At 53.8% G+C, this 17,285-nt stretch overlaps 1 protein-coding gene across 3 annotated transcripts; it reads left to right on the forward strand.

Annotated features, from left to right (window-relative positions):
• Positions 1-2,404: 2,404 nt before the first annotated feature.
• Positions 2,405-6,938, forward strand: CABP2 (calcium binding protein 2). 3 transcript variants are annotated; one of them, XM_007964602.3, is made up of 7 exons: positions 2,405-2,567; positions 3,137-3,311; positions 3,869-3,899; positions 4,665-4,799; positions 5,695-5,804; positions 5,915-6,062; positions 6,686-6,938. In XM_007964602.3, the coding sequence occupies exons 1-7, from the start codon at positions 2,512-2,514 to the stop codon at positions 6,709-6,711; spliced, it is 681 nt and encodes a 226-aa protein (XP_007962793.2). In that variant the 5' UTR covers positions 2,405-2,511; the 3' UTR covers positions 6,712-6,938. The 3 variants fall into 3 exon arrangements, with proteins under 3 accessions (XP_007962793.2, XP_037853518.1, XP_072878816.1); XM_037997590.2 differs by having other exon boundaries at positions 3,137-3,307; XM_073022715.1 differs by lacking the exons at positions 2,405-2,567; positions 3,137-3,311; positions 3,869-3,899 and having other exon boundaries at positions 4,469-4,829; positions 6,686-6,711.
• Positions 6,939-17,285: the final 10,347 nt, after the last annotated feature.

Here is a 17,285-nt window from a genome sequence, read left to right on the forward strand (position 1 = left end):
CAGGGACCCTGGCTCTCACCCAGGGCCAGGCACAGGTTAAACATTAATAGGCAATGCCTGCAGCGTTGCCTTATCCCCTCACCTCCTCCATGAAGCCTCCCTGATGCCTGGGCCAATGACCCCAAGCACTTGGAGAATGTCTGGTGGCTCTTTTCCTGGTTAGACATGCCTGAGAGTGGGCTTCTCTACACAGATGGGGTCTGTCACATAGCCCCAGGAGCTGGCCCAGCCAGCATCAGCTGTTTGCTGAGGGAATACATGAATGGATGGCCGTGTGTGGCTGAGAGAGGCCAGAGCCACCAGCTCAGGTGGCAGCACCTAGTGGGATCTGGTTCCCTTGGACAAAGGCCAGTGTGGGGGGCAGGTGAATAAATCATGAGGGACCTGGAATGGAACTGGGGCAGGATGATGACCTCATTCTGGGAGTTGAAGAGTGGGCAGCTGGGTGGGGAGTGGGCTGGGGGCATGGCAAGGAAGCCTAAGAGGCCAGCAGGGGCTGCCCGGCTCACCTCCACCTGTTTTCCTTGAGAAGCAAGAGGTTGAAGGTCAGCAGGACTAGGTGGAGGTCCTGGCAGGACGCAGGGAGGTGGGCAATGCAGAGGGACCCTGGGGAGGAGGGAGGGAGGCAGGGTGCAGTACAGAGGGAACCTGGGAAGGAGGGAGGAGGGTTGGCAGTGCAGGGAGACCCTGGGGAGGAGAGAGGGGCTAGCACAGAGGGACACTGGGGAGGAGGGAGGGAGGCAGGGAGGTGGGCAGCACAGAGGGACCCTGGGGCTCTGGGCTGGGGAGGTGGGGAAGGCCTTTCCAGAATTTGGGAGCTCTCCTGGGAGCAGGATGGCGGGGAGAATAGGAAGAACAAGGAAGGACAGACAGAAAGACGGACCAATGCAAGAAAGGGCTTGCAGCAACAGAGGGAAGGAGCCATTTGAGAGATGGGCTGAGTGGGTCAGAGACGGCAGAGACACCACTGGACCCAGACTGAGAGAGATGGTGGCGGGTCAGAGGGGATGGAGACGGGGCTGCAGGCAAAACAGGCACAGAGACACAGGGGGCAGAGAGGGGCAGGGGTGAGATGGAAAGTGAGCAAGGAGGGTGTGTGGGGCAGCAGGGGACCCGTGAGCCAGAGATGGAGGCAGAAGGCTGCGGGGAGGAAGCCACAGGCAAGCGGGAGGGCCAGCCACCGGGGCCGCAAGAGTGATCAGGTGGAGCCCCGGGCACAGTCTGTGACCAGCATGAGGGGTTCACCAGGCTGACAGGGCCGCACGAGAGGCCACGGGGATCTAGGGAGGATATGAGACTCTGGGAGACTCTGGGAACATGGGGCTCTCCCAGTTTATGGAGGAAGGGACAGAAAGAAGAGCAGCAGGGACCTGGGCCACACCTGCAGCTGCCCACAAGGCCACTCTCCCGCAGGACTGGGGAGGCCGGAGGGGAGCAGCGTCCCTCAGCCAGGAGGAAGTACCAAGCCCTCATCTCCATGGCCCAGCCCCAGGACCCAGCAGAGGGCAGCCTCCCAACGGGGGACCCCAACCCCTCTGAGGGCACTCCAGGAACCAGCCAGGCCCCTGCCAGCCCACCAGCCACCCAGCGACGAGCGCTCCTCCGGGAGCTCGAGGCCCAGGTGCAGGCAGCCTACGGGCAGGTAATGCGGCAGGGGTGTGAGGGGACCAGGAGCGAACAGCAGGGACCCCACACCCCAACCGGGGACCCCAGAGGACAGACCCGGGACTCAGTCCAGGGAGGGGACCCAGAGGCCGAGGCCAGTGGGGGAGTCTCTCAGGTCATCAGGGCTGGGGTAGCTTCCCTTCCCAATCTCCGCCCTCGCCGAGCCCTGCCACTGCCCAAACACCAAGGCGGTTCCCTTCTGCTCCTCATCCAAGGGCGGGGCACCAGTCCAGGCAGGGAGTGCCAAGGGCAAGCAAGTTGGCCCCCCCCCAGGTGAGGAGCCCAGGGCCCAGCTGGGGTCCTGGCAGAGAGAGGCAGGGGCTTCCTGGGCTGGGCCAAGTGGCTTCCTCTTTCCGAGAGGCAGTGTGGGAGGGCCTGCGTGTCCATACTAACTGGCATCTGTGCCATTCGGAGGGCACAGCCCACCCTGGCACACTGTGCGCCTGCCTTCCTCCTCCTGGGACCCAGCCCTGCTTCTGAAGACATTAAACCTCCCCTGATTGGGAGAGATTAGAGGCAGGGCTTGGGGGAGGGTGCTGGAGAAGGGGTGTCTGGAAGACCCTCAGGACACAGTCTGGGGCGTCTGTGCTCTCCAGGGGGCCTTGGGCCCAAGTGGCCCCCCTCAGCAGCGGAGACGTTCAAAGATAATCCCGGATTAGGACCCAAGCCCCGGGCCCAGGTCCCCCGCCTGCCCACCCGCCCCCGATCTTCCCCACAAAACCCCGGGAAAATCCCCGGCAGTACTCCCAGGCTCTCACCGGGAGCAGCTGGGGGCTGGCAGGAGTCCGCGGGCAGCAGCATCCGCTGAAGCCCAGCCTGGGCCACCCCCGGGGTTCCAGGCCTGGCATGGTTCAGGGCCCATGGGGAACTGTGCCAAGAGGCCCCGGCGCCGGGGCCCTAAGGTAGGAGGGTCAGGGGAGAGCCCAGGCCAGGAGGCTGGAATGGACCTTGAGGGTCAGATGGGATGGGCAGAGCCCTGTGAGGGCCGGGCGGGGTTGGGGGCTGCCCACTGCCCCAGGTGGAGATTTTTTTTCCTGGAAGTCACAGCCTCTGGCCACCCTGATCTTGGCTCCCACAGACCGCTGGGTCTTCCCTGCCAGGCTCACCAGATCCCCCAGCTGCCCATCCAGCTGCCCCACCCTGGCTGCAGGTCCCCGCTCTCTGCTAGCCAGCCTCCATCTAGGAGACAGAGCTGGGCACAAGGTCCCTTTCTGCCGCTGGCTCTCTCAGTGGCCTTGGCCAAGTCTCTTGCCTTTTCTGGTCCTCAGTTTGCCCAATAGAACAGTTAGAGGATGGACCCTTTCTGCCTAAAGTGCTCATGGGTGAGGGTCCTCTCTCTACCCCCCAGACCCTTCCCTACTGTCCCGTGCTGGGCTCCAAAGGCAGGAGCAGCTGGTGAGAGGAGTGGGGAGGGCCATCAGGCCTGGAGCTCGGTGGCCACTGCCCCAGCTCATGGCCGGCTCTGCTGCAGGACCCCTGGCAGTGGCTCGGCTCCCCACCAAGGGGCTCCTGCCCCAGCCCCAGCTCCAGCCCCAAGGAGCAGGGGGCCCCCAGGCCAGGCATCCAGGGCTACTCAGTGCTCAACAGCCTGGTGGGGCCTGCCTGCATCTTCCTGCGGCCCAGCATTGCCGCCACCCAACTCGTATGTACGGCCACCCGCCCGCCAGCCTGCCTGCCCTTACCCCTGTCCCGCCAGCCCGCCTGCCCTTGCCCCTCACCTGCCAGCCCACCTGCCCTTGCCCCTCGCTTTGCCTATCCTGGAGCTGGGGGGAAGAGGATTGAGTGGGGACATCAGAGCAAAGGCACACAGATCTGGGGTGGGGGTGCAGAGAGAGGAGAGTGCAATGACCCCAGAAACGGAAGAAATCAACAGTGACATTGAGGCTGGTGGGACCAAGTCTGAGGTTCTGCCCAAACCCCAGATCCACCACCAGCAAAGGGAGCACCCTGCCCCAGAAGAGGGTGACAGAGTAGGTGGGGACGGCCCGAGGAGTGACCTAGGCCAGAAGCAGGGAAGGGGGCACCCGGTCGCCCAGGCCAGTGAGCAGGACTGGGTGGGAACCAGAGCTGAGCAGTCAGACAGACACAGGCCCTGCGTATGCGTGTTGCAGTGTGGGGCTGGGTGGGGAGCCCTGAGAAGCAAGGAGGAAGGGCACAGCCATCAGGAGGAGCGGGGAATTCCTAACCCCTCTGTGCCCTTCAGGACCGGGAGCTGCGGCCCGAGGAGATTGAAGGTAAAGGGTTGGAGAAGGAACTGGTTCCCTGGAGGGGAGGTGGGCATGGGGGGCATAGGGTGGGGACACAGGGTTGGGGGGGCATCGGGTGGGGGCCTCAGTGTTTCCAGGAGGAGGTAGGAGCAAGAAGGCTGCAGGGCACTGGTTCAGGGAAATGGGGACAAGACTGAGCAGGGAGGGGATGACAGACCCCCACCCAGCTGTCATTTCTTGGTCTCACTCACCAGGCAGGTGACAGGGCCCCTTTTATATTTTCTCATTCAGCTGACACTTCCTGGGTGCCCACTGTGAGCCTGGCCCTGGCTAAGCACTGGGAAACATGGCCGGCTAGGCAGATATGGCCTGTGCCCTCTGGAGACCAACGTCAGTTAGTCGGCTACAAGTATAAATTGTGAACGTGCTTTCCAGGAAAGGAAAAAACGGGCTGGGGAGGCCACATGTAAAGGGATGTCTTCCTTTAGTAGGTGACAAAAGACCACATCTCCAAGCGGTCGTGATTTGTTTCCCCCACTTTCTTTCTTTCTTTTTGAAAAACTTCACTGCTATATCCCCAGTGCCTAGAGCAGAGCTTGGCACATAGTAGATACTCTTCAAATACTTGCTGAAAGAACAAATAACAGGAACAGCATGTTCAAAGGCCCTGAGGCAGCAAAGAGAATCTGATGTTCAGAAGGAGGGATGATTAGACCAAGGGAGAAGGGTAGGTGGGTCCAGGCCAGGATCAGGGGGATATGGGGGAAGGACTGACCCCACCCTGCCTGGCAGAGCTGCAGGTCGCCTTCCAGGAGTTTGACAGAGACCGGGACGGCTACATCGGCTGCCGGGAGCTGGGTGCCTGCATGCGGACCCTGGGCTACATGCCCACCGAGATGGAGCTCATCGAGATCTCACAACAAATCAGTATGTGCCTCGGGCCTGTCCCCATCCCCAGTCCTCCAGATGCCCTGGCTGGGCCCAGGAAGCCAAACCCAGATACAGAGGTGACTGCACAGGCTGTCCCCAGAGCCCATGACCTTGGTCATTCTCAAGGCAAGCTCTCTGCCCCTGGAGAATCTCACCCGCCTCTAGGAGGTGGGCACAGCAAGGACTGTGATTCCCATTCTGCAAATGAGGCAACTGAATGGTTAAGGGACTTGTCTAAGGTCACACAGCAAGTTCCTTGGAGCCAGGACTTGAACCCAACCGAACTCTTCAGGAAAATTAAGGAAAGTTCCAAGAAGTTTTTTGGGGGGTTTTGTTGTTGTTGTTGTTGTTTTGGGTTTCTTGTTTTTGTTTTTTTGTTTTTTTTTTTTTTTTTTTGAGATGGGGTCTTGCTCTGTCGCTCAGGAGTGACAATGGCGCTATCTCGGCTCACTGCAACCTCCACCTCCTGGGTTCAAGCAATTCTCCTGCCTCAGCCTCCTGAGTAGGTGGGATTACAGGCACCCGCCACCACGCCCGGCTAATTTTTGTATTTTTAGTAGAGACAAGGGTTTCACCATGCTGGTCAGGCTGGTCTGGAACTCCTGACCTCAGGCGATCCGCCTGCCTCAGCCTCCCAAAGTGCTGGCATTACAGGCGTGAGCCACCGCGCCCCGCCCAAGAAGTTTTGAGCGTGGTTTTCCTTTCACCTTTGGCCAAATCTGTGCCTTGTTTGGAGGGCGATTCCCATTGGGAAATGTAGATGACCCAGGCTTCAGATGCAGAGGGAGGAAAGGATCCATTCACGAAGGAAAGGCAGAGGGCAGAGGAGGGAGAGCCAGGGGCAGGGCAGGGGTCTCTGGTGCCCTGGGTCTGTAATGGACGGGACCTCCAGGTGGCGGGAAGGTGGACTTTGAAGACTTCGTGGAGCTGATGGGCCCCAAGCTGCTGGCAGAGACTGCAGACATGATCGGCGTCCGGGAGCTGCGGGACGCCTTCCGGGAGGTGCGGCCACTGGGGCTGAGGGCGGGCGGGGCTGCGTGTCTGCCGTGAGTGAGGGGCTGCGCGTGTGAATGACTGTCAGTGACCAGACGCCACGACCAACGCCGCCACAGTTCGACACCAACGGGGACGGCCGCATCAGCGTGGGCGAGCTCCGGGCGGCCCTCAAGGCCCTGCTGGGGGAGCGCCTCAGCCAGCGGGAGGTGGAGGAGATCCTCCAGGACGTGGACCTCAATGGTGACGGCCTGGTCGACTTCGAAGGTACCCCCTGCCGCACGTAGCAACACACGCCCTGGAAGGCTCCTAGCAGATAAGAAACCGCACAGCAAGCATCACCACTGTGCACCAGACCCTGTGCCACGCACACCAATGTCCTCTCCTAGTTAATCATCATGCAGAACCCGAGAGGAAGGAATTGTTATCCCCACAGGCAGGAAAAGAAAATCCATTCTCAGGAAAGCCTAGGCACTAAGCAAAAGCAGGTAGATGGAGCCAAGATTTGAATCTGGGCAGCCTGATCCAGAACCCAGCTCTTCCTCTATGCTGCGTTTCCATAAAGGGGAAAAATGATTAAATAATAATAGAAGCCAAGGAAAATTACTATGTGGAAATGCATTCCCATAAGTAGGCCCCAAAGTTGCTCCTGAGCTTCCTACCTGTCAAAGCAAAAAGGAAAACAAGTTCCATTACAAGGGTTTGTTTTTTCCCCCATAAGACAAAGCCCCCTCTTCCTGGCCCTGAGACCTATTCCCTATCAGATCCAGAGGATGCCCTTGAAGACCCTCCCCTCAACCACACTCCCACCTGCCCCAAGGCCTGCAGATGGTCCTCACTCCTAGTGCAGTCCAGAGAACAGACCCAAAACCCTGGCTTCATCCTGGCAGAGTTTGTGCGAATGATGTCTCGGTGAGCCTGTACAGAAGCTGGAGGCAGCAGACAGGACTCAAGGACCACAGCCTCTGCCCACCAGCATGTTCTTTGAAGCCCATCGCCTCCAGCAGGGACACCCCTCTCCTCCCCATCCCACCTGTGTGCAGCGCCCTTGCCTGCCTTCACCCCCACCACCACTTCTCCAATAAAGCTGCCTGGCCTTGTCTCTGTCTCTCTGACAGTAAAATATCTCCAAGCCTGGGGAGATGGCTTTTGCCTCTCACTTGCTCATCCTGGAGGCTCCAGTATTTGGCCCCCGAAATCAAGGACCGGGACTGTCCTCTTGCATCACAAATCCCTTCCATTGTGAGCTCCAGGGAGATGGGGACCCTCTCTTCTTCCTCTCTGGATCCTGGACCCAGCCCAGAGCAAGCGTCAGGAAACATCCCTAGCCAGTAAACAGAGCCTTCTTGGCCCGAGCTCAGGCGTGTGTTGGCCTCCACATTTCCTGCCGTGTATCCCGAGAACAGCTCCTGCTAGCTCCATGATGACATTTGAGCGTGGAGAAAGTACCGCAGAAAGACTTTTCCCAAGCTTGATGTCACTTTTCCTGCAGTAGCCTTGGGGGCACACTGCTCAGAGCTCCCCTCAAGAACGTGCAATTCAACTTAGAGGATAGAGTGGGTGAGTTAGCAGAAGGGCTCAGCCACTGGCCCCTTCAGGAGACACCTCAGCTTTTGGGCTGACACCTCACTCCTCCAGGGAGCCCCCAGCCACTAACTGAGCACAGCGTGGGGAACCAGGACCTGGACATTTCTCCCTAACGCGAGGCTCCTCTAATGGGCAGTCTTTGCTCCGAGCTCCCCTTTGGGGCAGCCAAGGCAGACAGATCGGCGTGGAATCAGAGGCTTGCCTGCCCGGTGCTGCTTCCTCCCCCTTTACCTTCCTCCCTAACTCCATCTCAGCATCTTCCCCCTGGAGCACCCTGGACACCCATAGCATACCCCAGTCTTCAGGGCCCCATTTTCCAGATTGAAGAAATTGACGGGCTGAGTGCCCTTGTCTCTTCCTGCTGCTATAACAACATACCTTAGACTGGTATTTTATAAACAGCGTGAATTTATTGCTCACAGTTATGGAGGCTGGGAAGCCCAGGGTCAAGGTGCGGGCAGTTGGGTGTCTGGAGAGGGCCAGGCCTCTGCTTCCAAGATGGTGCCTTTAGCTGCTTCCTCCAGAGGATGCCTCACGTAGCAGAAAGGCAGGAAGGGCATGAGGGCCTGGCTACTCCCCCCACCCCACCGCCACCCCCAGCCCTTTTATAAGGCACTAATCCTATCCATAAGGGCAGAGCCCTTGTGGTCCGATCATCTTCTGAAGGCCCCACCCCTTACTGTTGTTCCACTGGGGATTGAGTTTCAACATGCATTTTGGAGGGACACAAACATCAAGGCCATAGCACGAGGGCCGTGTGAAGTGGCTCATGAATGCAACTCCAGCACTTTGAGTCCAGGAATTTGAAACCAGCCTGGGCAACAGAGCGAGACCCCATCTCTACAAAAATAAAGCAAAAATTAGCCAGGTGTGGTGGTGCATGCCTGTAGTCCCAGCTACTTGGGAGGCTGAGGTGGGAGGATCCCTCGAACCCAGGAGGTCGAGGCTGCAGTGAACTATATGATTGCACCACTGCACTCCAGCCTGGGCAACAGAACAAAACCATGTCTCTAAAAACACTTTTTTAACTAAAAATAACATAAACAATAGCACCAAGTCTAAGTGATCTGCTAGAGACCACGTGGCCTCACTGCCCTCTATCCCCACACACTGCCAGGTTATTCTTCCTAAAATGCCACTTGTGTTTTGTCACACCCCTGTTCAGGACCTGGCCATGACTTTCCATTACCCCCAGGTTAATCCAGGGCCTTTGCCTGCACAGACGCTCCAGGAGGACACAGGACCGGCATAAAGCCGCACACAATCAGGATGAAGGGCGGTGGGACTTGCACCCAGGCCCGGGGACTCTGAAACCACCGTGCCAACTATGGAGGGCGCCTCAGGGTCAGGACAGGCCCAGGCCAGATCTCTGCCTTTTCTAGCTATGGCACAGTCCTCATCTGCAGCTCCTGCCTGGTGGGAGCAAACAAGCCCTGTCCTTCCTCGTCACGAAGGGGTGAGAACTCCCAGTGCCTGTGCCTGGTCCTCACATGGCACCTGCCAACAAGATGGCCCTGGGGCAAAGCAGGCAGGCGGCCTGGAGATGCGTTCTGGAGACTGGATGCCGAGGTGCTAGAGCTGGCTGCAGGGGCCTTAGCACCACTCTCCTGGCAGATCTCAATTAATCCTTAATCCTCAATTAGGTAATCACCTCTGCCAATCTGGCAGAACTGGGGATAAGGATAAGTTGCCCCAGGCTCAGTGGCTTCTCTGGGAGCCAGGGTCCACACTTCCACCCTTCCTTCCACCACCCTCACGGCTGGTACAGATGGTATTGCTGCCTGAGAAGATGTCTGTCCCTGCTGCAGGGGTAGACATTATTGCTGAGGGGTAGTGATGGCCATGAGGAAGAGGGAAATCAGAACCCCACTCAGGTCAGCCTCCCACCACCTCCCCAGGCCTCAGCCTGGCAGGCTCTGTGGCTGGAGAACTGGGAGTGGCTGTGTAGTGTCTGAATCGGGGCAATGTGTCTGCTGGCAAAAGAAGTGCTTCCAGCTCCCCCAAATCTCACACACACCTCCCAACAGACAGCAGCTGGAGCAGGGGATCCCTTAAGCCTGTGAGATTGAGGCTGCAGTGGGCTGGGGAAGGAACAGTGGGAAGGGTTGAAACTACAGCGAGTCCAGAACCCGTGCCCCTGCTACAGGGGGCACCTGCTGCCCAGCTCCTCTGACTCTTGCCAGTCAGAGCAGCCCCAAGCTATAAGATCTTCTGATTTAGGCCAGGTACAGCGGCTCATGCCTGTAATCTCAGCACTTTGGGAGGCTGAGGTGGGTGAACCACCTGAGGTCAGGAGTTTGAGATCAGCCAGCCAGCATGGTGAAACCCTGGCTCTACCAAAAATACAAAAATTAGCCAGGCGTAGTGACAGGTGCCTGTAATCCCAGCTACTCAGGAGACTGAGGCAGGAGAATTGCTTGAACTCGAGAGACAGAGGTTTCAGTGAGCCAAGATTGTGTCACTGAATTCCAGCCTGGGCAACAGAGTGAGATTCATCTCAAAATAAATAAATAAACAAACAACAAACAAACAAAAGAGCTGTAGGCTTACAGAATGACTGTGAAGATAGCACAGACGGTTTCCCAATACCACATGCCTAGAGTCCCCTATATATTAGTCAGGGTTCTCCAGAGAAACAGAACAATAGGAGATCTCGGTAGATGATTGATGATTGATTGATAGATAGATAGATAGATAGATAGATAGATAGATCCATAGGAAGTCTTTCAATTGGCTTTGTGTCCCCATCATTGTGTATGTTTGTTTTTAGCACTTTTTACGTTTTGGCACTACAAGCTGCTCCAGGATTATTTGGTATATTTCCTGCCCCGTCCCAGAATCAGTCATTTCTCCAAGGAGCCCTGGTTCATTTTAGTGGAGAATGGTATTAGACACCAAGATCTGGGGTGGGGCATTGTGCCTAATGCCTGTAATTCCTATACTTTGAGACACCAAGGTGGGAAGATCACTTGAGCCCAGGAGTTCAAGACCAGCCTGGGCAACATAGTGAGACCCCATCTCTACCAAAAAATTTTAAAAATTAGCCAGGTGTAGTAGTGTGTGCCTGTAGTTCCAGCTACTTGGAAGGCTGAAGCGGGAAGATCACTTGTCCCAGGGTGTTCAAGGCTTCAGTGAACTAGGATAGTGCCCAGTCCACTACACTGCATCCTGGGCAACAGAGCAAAGCCCTGTCACTCTTTAAAAAAAAAAAAATGAGGGCAGGGGCCGGTCACAGTGGCTCACACCTGTAATCCCAGGACTCTGGGAGGCCAAGGCAGGCAAATCATTTGAGGTCAGGAGTTCAAGACCAGCCTGACCAACACGGTGAAACCCTGCCTCTACTAAAAAATGCAAAAAGTCAGCCGGGCGTGGTGGCAGGTGCCTGTAATCCCAGCTACTCAGGAGGCACCATGCCCCGCCCCAGAGCAGGAGAATGGCTTGAACCCGGGAGATGGAGGTTGCAGTAAGCTGAAATCCCACCACTGCACTCCAGCCTGGGTGACAGAGAGAGACTGCATCTCAAAAAAAAAAAAAAAAAAGAAAGAAAGAAAGAAAAGAAAAGGAAAGGAAAAGAAACCAAGATCTGGACACTACACTGGGTGCTTATTGCTAGTGGGTGTGGGGCAGGGAGGACAATTGTTTCCAGGTCTTCTCTGCTGATAACATGAGGAGATATGTGTGTGTGTGCATTCTATTCTGTGTATACAGACATTTATAAATGTTCCAGTACGTAAGCAACTGAATCTCTGTTAAGCCGTACATGAGTTCATCCTGATGCTTCCAACTCCAGTCCATTACCCCATGGATCATTCTAGCCACCCCACTTGCTTATCTGTAACTTTTCATTCCAACAGTGACCCCCATCATCCATCCTCTGTTTACTTCATTGTTCAGTTCCAGCTACATGTGCAGTGGTTTTGGAACTGTTAACCCATACTCCTGTGGGACACCACTTTTTCAACTCCAGTGCGGTGCTTATGTGCAGTTGCTTTTGCATTTAGTCTTATAGACTCCCTTATTTCTAGGTCAGCACCTTATTCCCCCAGCCCCTACAGTGAGGTTGTTGCATACATTTGTAAGGTAGCTAGTTTCTTTGGTTGCATTCTGCATTCCATCCTGGGATCCACTGACCTCCAAGATTAATTTTTTTAAATTTGCATACATTAAAGTTTACTCAGCCGGGCACCGTGGCTCACGCCTGTAATCCACTTTGGGAAACCAAGGAAGGAGGATTGCATGAGCCCAGGAGTTGGACACGGCAGTGAGCCACGATCACACCACCGCACTCCAGTCTGGGCAACAGAGCAAGACCCTGAATCAAAAAAAACACACAAAAAGTTGGTCAGGCGCAGTGGCTCACGCCTGTAATCCCAGCACTTTGGGAGGCCAAGGCGGGTGGACCACGAGGTCAGGAGTTCGAGACCAGTCTGGCCAACATGGTGAAACCCCATCTCTATTAAAAATACAAAAACTAGCTAGGCATGGTGGCGTGCACTTGTAGTTCCAGCTACTGGGGAGGCGGAGGCAGGAGAATCGCTCGAACCCGAGTTGCAGAAGTTGCAGTGAGCTGAGATTGTGCCAGTGCACTCCTGCCTGGGTGACAGAGTGAGACTCTGTCTCAAAAAATAAAAAACACACAAAAACAAAAACAAGAAGTTTCCTTATAGAGAAGAGTTTCATGCCCCTATGCCTCACCTATTCAGTCCTACTCCCTCTACCCCAGGCCCCAGTAATCAATGGTCTGTTCAACTTCTATATGGTTTTCCCTTCTCTAGAATGTCATAGAATTGGAATCATACAGTATGTGACTTGTTCAGACTGACTTCTTTCACTTAGCAATACGCATTTAAGATTTATCGATGTCTTTTCATGGCTAGATAGGTGATTTCCTTTCATTGCCCAATAATATTCTATTGTATGGATATGTCAGTTTGTTTATCCATTCACCTTTTTTTTTTTTTTTTTTTTTTTTGAGACGGCATCTCACTTTGTCAGCAAGGCTGGAGTACAGTGGCGCAATCTCGGCTCACTGCAACCTCTGCCTCCTGGGTTCAAGGGATTCTCCTGCCTCAGCCTCCCCAGTAGCTGGGATTATAGGCACCCACCATCATGGCCGGCTAATTCTTGTATTGTTAGTAGAGAAGGGGTTTCACCATGTTGGTCAGGCTGGTCTCGAACTCCTGGCCTCAGGTGATCCACCTGCCTCGGCCTCCCAAAGTGCTGGGATTCCAGGCATGAGCTACCGCGCCCGACCCCATTCATCTATTAAAGGGCATCTCATTGCTTCTAGTTTTGGAGATTATAAAACCGCTATAAACATGCACATGTTTTTGTGTGGTCATACATTTTCAAATCAGTTGGGTCAACACCCAGGAACACAACTGCTGGATCATAGAGTAAGTCTATGTTTACTTTTGGAAGAAGCAACCCAACCATCTTCCGAAATGGCTGTACCATTCTGCATCCCTACCCACAGTAAACGCAAGTCTCTGCTGCTCCACAGCCTTGCCAGCAACTGACATTGTCAGGTTTTACATTTTAGCCATTCTAACAAGAATGTAGCGGTAGCTCCTTGTTCATCTATTTTTTTTTTTTTTGAGACGGTGTCTCGCTGTGTCACCCAGACTGGAGTGTAATGGCACGATCTCGGCTCACTGCAACTTCCGCCTCCCAGGTTTAAGAGATTCTCCTGCGTCAGCCTCCCCAGTAGCTGGGACTATGGGCATGTGCCACCATGCCTGGCTAATTTCTTGTATTTTTAGCAAAGACAGGGTTTCACTGTGTTAGCCAGGATGGTCTTGATCTCCTGACCTCGTGATCCACCCACCTCGGCCTCCCAAAGCGCTGGGATTACAGGCATGAGCTACCGTGCTCGGCCCATCCATTGATTTTTCAACATTTTATTGCAAAACTTTTCAAACAGGCCTGGCATGGTGGCTCCACACCTGCAATCCCAGCACTTTGGGAGGCCAAGGCGGGCAGATCACTTGAGATCAGGAGTTCCAGACCAGCCTGGCCAACATGGTGAAAACCTGACTCTACTAAAAATACAAAAAAAATTAGCCAGGCGTGGTGGTGCACACCTGTAATCCCAACTACTTGGGGGGCTGAGGCAGGTGAATCGCTTGAACCCAGGTGGTTGAGGTTGTAGGGAGCCGAGATCTTGCCACTGCACTCCAGCCTGGGTGACAGAGCAAGGCTCTGTCTCTAAATAAATAAATAAATTGGCTGGTCGCCGTGGCTCACGCCTGTAATCCCAACACTTTGGAAGCCAAGGCAGGTGGATCACCTGAGGTCAGGAGTTCAAGACTATCCTGGCCAACATGGCGAACCCCATCTCTACTAAAAATACAAAAATTAGCCAGGTGTGGTGGCACACGCCTGTAGTCCCAGCTACTCCGGAGGCTGAAGCACAAGAATCGCTTGAATCCAAGGGGGCAGAGGTTGCAGTAAGCCGAGATCAAGGCACTACACTCTAGCCTGGGCGACACAGCAAGTCTACCGTCTCAAAATAAAAAACTTTCAAACATACGAAAAAAGTTGAAAGGATTGTATAGAAATACAATGCTGGTCACTAAAATGAAGTTTTAATTCACTAGGCAAGCCAACGAGAGCCCATCTATGGCTGAATTTAGCCCATAGATGGGAGGGCCCCACTTTTCAACTTCTGATTTGGAGGCTGCAATGGTTAAAGGCTGCAAAATCCAGGGGATGAGCTCTGGGTCTGAGGGCTGAGACCAGAGGGGAGCCCCTGAAGCGTTGTACCAAGGAGCCTGTGCTACCTTCCCTCGAGTTAGACAGAGTCCTCTCTCTAAGATAGGCCACAGTTGTTACCACCCACCCCTCTCAGAGAACTCTGTGCCCCTCCTGCCATAGCCCACTGCTCCAAGGAGGAGGGACATCTGAACCTGCTGTAGGGCCAAGCCAGCGGCTCCTGCCTATAATCCCAGCACTTTGGGAGGCTGAAGCAGGAGGATTCCTTGAGCTCAGGAGGTCAAGACTGCAGTGAGCCATGTTTGCACCACTGCACTCAAACCTGGGTGACAGGGTAAGACCCTGTCTCAAAAATAAATAAATAAATAAATAAATTCAAGATTAAACCCCTCAGGCACCTCCCAAGCAAATCCCTTCCCCCAAACATAGGTGTTATGGACTAAATGTTTGTGTCTCCCCAAAATTCATATGCTGAAGCCTAACTCCTAGTGTGGCTGTGTTTGGAGATAGGCCTCTAAGGAAGTAATTAAGGTTAAATAGGCCATAAGGGTAGGGCTCTGATTTGATAGGATTAGTGCCTTTTTGTTTGTTTGTTTTTTCACTTTCTTTTTTTTCTGAGATAGGGTCTTGCTCTGTTGCCCAGGCTAGAGTACAGTTGCACAATCAAGGCTGCAGCCTCAACCTCCTGGGCTCAAGTGATCCTCCCACCACAGCCTCCCAAGTAACTGGGACTATAGGCATCTGCCAGCACACCCAGCTAATTTTTGTATTTTTTGTAGAGACAGGGTCTCACTATGTTGCCCAGGCTGGTCTTGAAGCAATCCTCCCACCTCAGCTTCCCAGTGCGCTGGGATTATAGGAGTTAGCCACCAAGCCTGGCCCTTCTGTTTTTTAGATGTGGGATCTCACTATGTTGCCCAGGCTGGACTCAAACTCCTAGGCTCAATCAAGTCTTCCATGTGAGTCTCCCAAGTAGCTGAGATTACAGTCTTGCACCTCTCTGCCCAGCTTCCAGGATTGATGCACTTATAAGAAGAGATATTAGAAAGCTTGTTCTTTCTCTCTGCACCAAGGAGCACATATGAAGACATAGCCAGAAGGTGGCTATTTACAAGCCAGGAAGAGAGCCCTCACCAGAAACCAACTGTGCTAGCATCCTGATCTCAAACTTGCAGCCTCCAGAACCATGAGAAAATAAATTTTAGTTGTTTAAGCCACCCAGTCTATGGCATTTTGTTTTGTTTGTGGAATTAGGCCAGTGGCTCTTGCCTGTAATCCCAGCGCTTTGAGAGGTTGAGGCAAGAGGATTGTTTGAGCCCAGGAGGTCAAGACTGCAGTGACTAATATGATGGGCAGTGGAGTAAGTAGGAAGGTCTAAGGTGTGGAAATGTCAGAGACGTTTGAACCAGAGCAACTCCATCTTGAATAGGAGCTGGGTAAAATGAGGCTGAGACCTACTGGGCCGCAGATGGTTAAGGAATTCTAAGTCATAGGATGAGACAGGAGGTCAGCACAAGACACAGGTCATAAATACCGTGCTGATAAAATAGGTTGCAGTAAAGAGGCCAGCTAAAACCCACCAAAACCAAGATGGTGATGAGAGTGACCTCTGGTCGTCCTCGCTGCTACACTCCCATCTGTAAACTGATGCCATGGCAATGTCAGGAAGTTACCCTATATGATCTAAAAAGGGGAGGCATGAGTAATCCACCCCTTGTTTAGCATATCATCAAGAAATAATCAGAAAAATGGGCAACCAGTAGCCCTTAGGGCTGCTCTGTCTATGGAGTAGCCATTCTTTTATTCCTTTACTTTCTTAATAAACTTGCTTTCACTTTACTCTGTGGACTCGCCCTAAATTCTTTCTTTTTTTTTTTTTTTTTTTTTTTTGAGGCGGAGTCTCGCTCTGTCGCCCAGGCTGGAGTGCAGTGGCTGGATCTCAGCTCACTGCAAGCTCCGCCTCCCGGGTTCCCGCCATTCTCCTGCCTCAGCCTCCTGAGTAGCTGGGACTACAGGCGCCCGCCACCTCGCCCGGCTAGTTTTTTGTATTTTTTTAGTAGAGACGGGGTTTCACCGTGTTAGGATGGTCTCGATCTCCTGGCCTCGTGATCCGCCCGTCTCGGCCTCCCAAAGTGCTGGGATTACAGGCTTGAGCCACCGCGCCCGGCCCCTAAATTATTTCTTGTGCAAGATCCAAGAACCCTCTAGTGGGATATGGATCCAGACCCATTTCCTGTAACAGAGGGAGTTGGGGCTTGGTGGTTCCCAAAGAAGGTGTAACTTTCAGTGTCTCCTCTTCACCTACTACCCACAGCAGATTTCTCTGGCGCGCACCCTCAGTGCCACCGGTAGGAGCAGAAGACCTTGGGTGACCTAATCAACACCTTTTCAACAGTAGTTCAGTTTGAATATGTATTAGAAAACTATAGTGAGCACACGATTAAATGGACATTATTCCTTTTCCTTTCCATTTAAGATTTTTAAAAGTGAATTAATTAAAATGAAATGTTAAATAGATGGCAAAACTGATGGAGTTTTCCTAATGGCTGGAGTTAGGGAAGCACTGGACTCCGTGGTCAACTCAGCTTCCTTACATCCAGGTCACCTAAGGTGCCCTTCCTGCCCCTGCGGTTATGTCCACGGCTCCACCTCCACTTCCCAGTGAACTCTCCGGCAGAAAAAAAAGGAAAGAAAAAGGCTGGTTCTCAAGCACATGTTGTGCTCTCCCATTTCCTAAGATTTTGCACATGCCAGTCCTTCTACCTGGAGTGTCCCCTCGGTCTCTGCTTCCACCCTCACCTACTCGAATGCCACCTGCTCTGGAGAGATTTCTGTGATGCTACCCGGCAGGCCCTTCCTCTAAGTTCCAATGCACCCTGTCCCGTTCTGCCTTGTGGCCACTGACTTACTGCAATGTAAGGAAGATGTTGCTTCCCTGTCTCAGAGAATAAGGCCTCCTTGAGTACAGAGGCCATGGCCTGTTCATTTCTTTAACCTCAGGGTTCAGTACAAAGCATGAGATGGAGGAGGGTGTCAGAACATGGTTTTTGTGTGGTTTCTTGGGTTTTGTTTTGTTTTTGTTTTTGTTTGAGACGGAGACTTGCCCTGTCACCCAGGCTGGAGTGCAATGGCACGATCTCGGCTCATTGCAACTTCTGTTTGAACGATTCTCCTGCCTCAGCCTCCCGA

Source organism: Chlorocebus sabaeus, chromosome 1 (genome assembly GCF_047675955.1).
Source record: "Chlorocebus sabaeus isolate Y175 chromosome 1, mChlSab1.0.hap1, whole genome shotgun sequence".
In the NCBI taxonomy this organism is placed as follows: domain Eukaryota; kingdom Metazoa; phylum Chordata; class Mammalia; order Primates; family Cercopithecidae; genus Chlorocebus; species Chlorocebus sabaeus.